This window comes from Oryzias melastigma, unplaced genomic scaffold, assembly GCF_002922805.2.
Source record: "Oryzias melastigma strain HK-1 unplaced genomic scaffold, ASM292280v2 sc02922, whole genome shotgun sequence".
Taxonomy (NCBI): domain Eukaryota; kingdom Metazoa; phylum Chordata; class Actinopteri; order Beloniformes; family Adrianichthyidae; genus Oryzias; species Oryzias melastigma.
Genome location: NW_023419493.1, coordinates 1,273 through 2,811, shown reverse-complemented (window position 1 = coordinate 2,811; position 1,539 = coordinate 1,273). Strand labels below are relative to the sequence as shown.

Here is a 1,539-nt window from a genome sequence, read left to right as displayed (position 1 = left end):
ATCAAATCAAATCAAATCAAATCAAATCAAATCAAATCAGATCAAATCAAATCAAATCAAATTAAATCAAATCAAATCAAAGGCCCATAAGGGGTTTTGGTGCCATTTTTTTTCTTTTTCGGCGGTTTTGCTGTGATGTCATTATTTTTAAGGGGGTCGTCACCGCGCCCCAAATTATTTTTTTCTACTTGATGTGTCCAAGTTTTAGAGTTTGAGCATTTCGGAAAAGGAAACGTTTCACTCAAAGGTGGTGTAAGAAAGAAAAATCAGCAAAAAGACCCTCAGAGTTGGTGATTTATAGTTCAAATTAATGGAAGTGACAAAAAATTGGAGGAAGACAAAGTTAAAACTTTTGAAAATTGTTGAATTACACATATGCATGGTGTAAATGTTTATCTAATGAAATGCAACCTTCCATTTAGAGGTGCCTCACAAGAAGTTTTTCTATAGCTCGTAAACAGACGGCTCCCACTTCACATTGTTTGTCCCACTGCAGATAAAACCCTATAAATAAGTCACTTTCCTTACACCATATAGATATTCTATCTATGCTGTATAACGTTTGTTCCTAAGGTCATTTTTTTAAAGGTTTGAGATTTAATTGCAGTTAAATTAACAAAAGTTTGGACAGTGTGCAGGATTCTCCAACACATTCTATGCATGAATGCATGATGACAAATTAAATGTCTTCTGCACATTTGAAATATTTTTTTTCTTTGCTGCAGTGTAATTTTTTACATTTTTATCTTCAGGATGTCGTTTGATGATTTCAAGAAAAACTTTACTAAATTGGAAATGTGCAACTTAACTCCTGACGCGCTGGAGGGTGAAGAGAGACAAAGCTGGACGGTGTCGATCAACGAGGGCCGCTGGGTGAGAGGCAGCTCTGCTGGCGGCTGCAGAAACTTCCCAGGCAGGATTTTTACTATTTTTGTGTGTGTTGAAATGAATCACAACCAAACAACTTTTTGACGAGAGGACGTTCTCCAGACACGTTTTGGACCAACCCTCAGTACCGGCTGCGGCTGTACGAAGAGGACGACCCCGATGAGAGGCAGGTGCTCTGCACTGTTGTGGTGGCTCTGATGCAGAAGGGTCGGAGGATGCAGCGCCACACCGGAGCCAAATTCCTCACCATTGGATTTTCAATTTATGAGGTAGTGATTCACCTCCGAGTGCACTCCTGCTGTTAGCTGTCAGCTTGACATTTTTCTCCCTCGTTTTCCCTGCAGGTGCCAAAAGAGGTAGGAGTGTCTCGAAGGAGGATGGGTTCCTAATGATCTCATCACTTGTCTCTCCAGAGGGTGACTGTAACAGTATGCAGACAGTATTCGGTTGCTGAACCACCTATTTATGAACCCACTGCAGTATTTACAGTCTAAAACAGAGACATGCATGAATGAAAAAAGTACTGAAGGGGATACAAGCTACAAAATCTGCATTCTAAACCAGGGTGTGGTGGAATATTTGTTGATCCGATGAAATGAAGAAATGTCAAACGTTTTCATGAAAGTTTATTAAACAGAGCAGAGAAAAGTA

General features: G+C 39.8%; 1 protein-coding gene across 1 annotated transcript; it reads left to right on the top strand.

The window, feature by feature from the left end:
* Positions 1-655: 655 nt before the first annotated feature.
* Positions 656-1,343, top strand: LOC112139151 (calpain-3-like). Its single transcript, XM_024261847.2, has 3 exons — positions 656-913; positions 991-1,157; positions 1,233-1,343. Exons 1-3 carry the CDS (start codon positions 754-756, stop codon positions 1,275-1,277), a joined length of 372 nt encoding a protein of 123 aa, XP_024117615.1. The 5' UTR covers positions 656-753; the 3' UTR covers positions 1,278-1,343.
* The last annotated feature ends 196 nt before the right edge of the window (positions 1,344-1,539 follow it).

Coding starts and splice junctions, on each gene's coding strand:
- LOC112139151 (XM_024261847.2), top strand. CDS start 754: ATGTCGTTTGATGATTTCAAGAAAAACTTTACTAAATTGGAAATGTGC. Junction 914..990: donor CGGCTGCAGAAACTTCCCAG/GCAGGATTTTTA, acceptor GACGTTCTCCAG/ACACGTTTTGGACCAACCCT. Junction 1,158..1,232: donor TTGGATTTTCAATTTATGAG/GTAGTGATTCAC, acceptor TTTTCCCTGCAG/GTGCCAAAAGAGGTAGGAGT.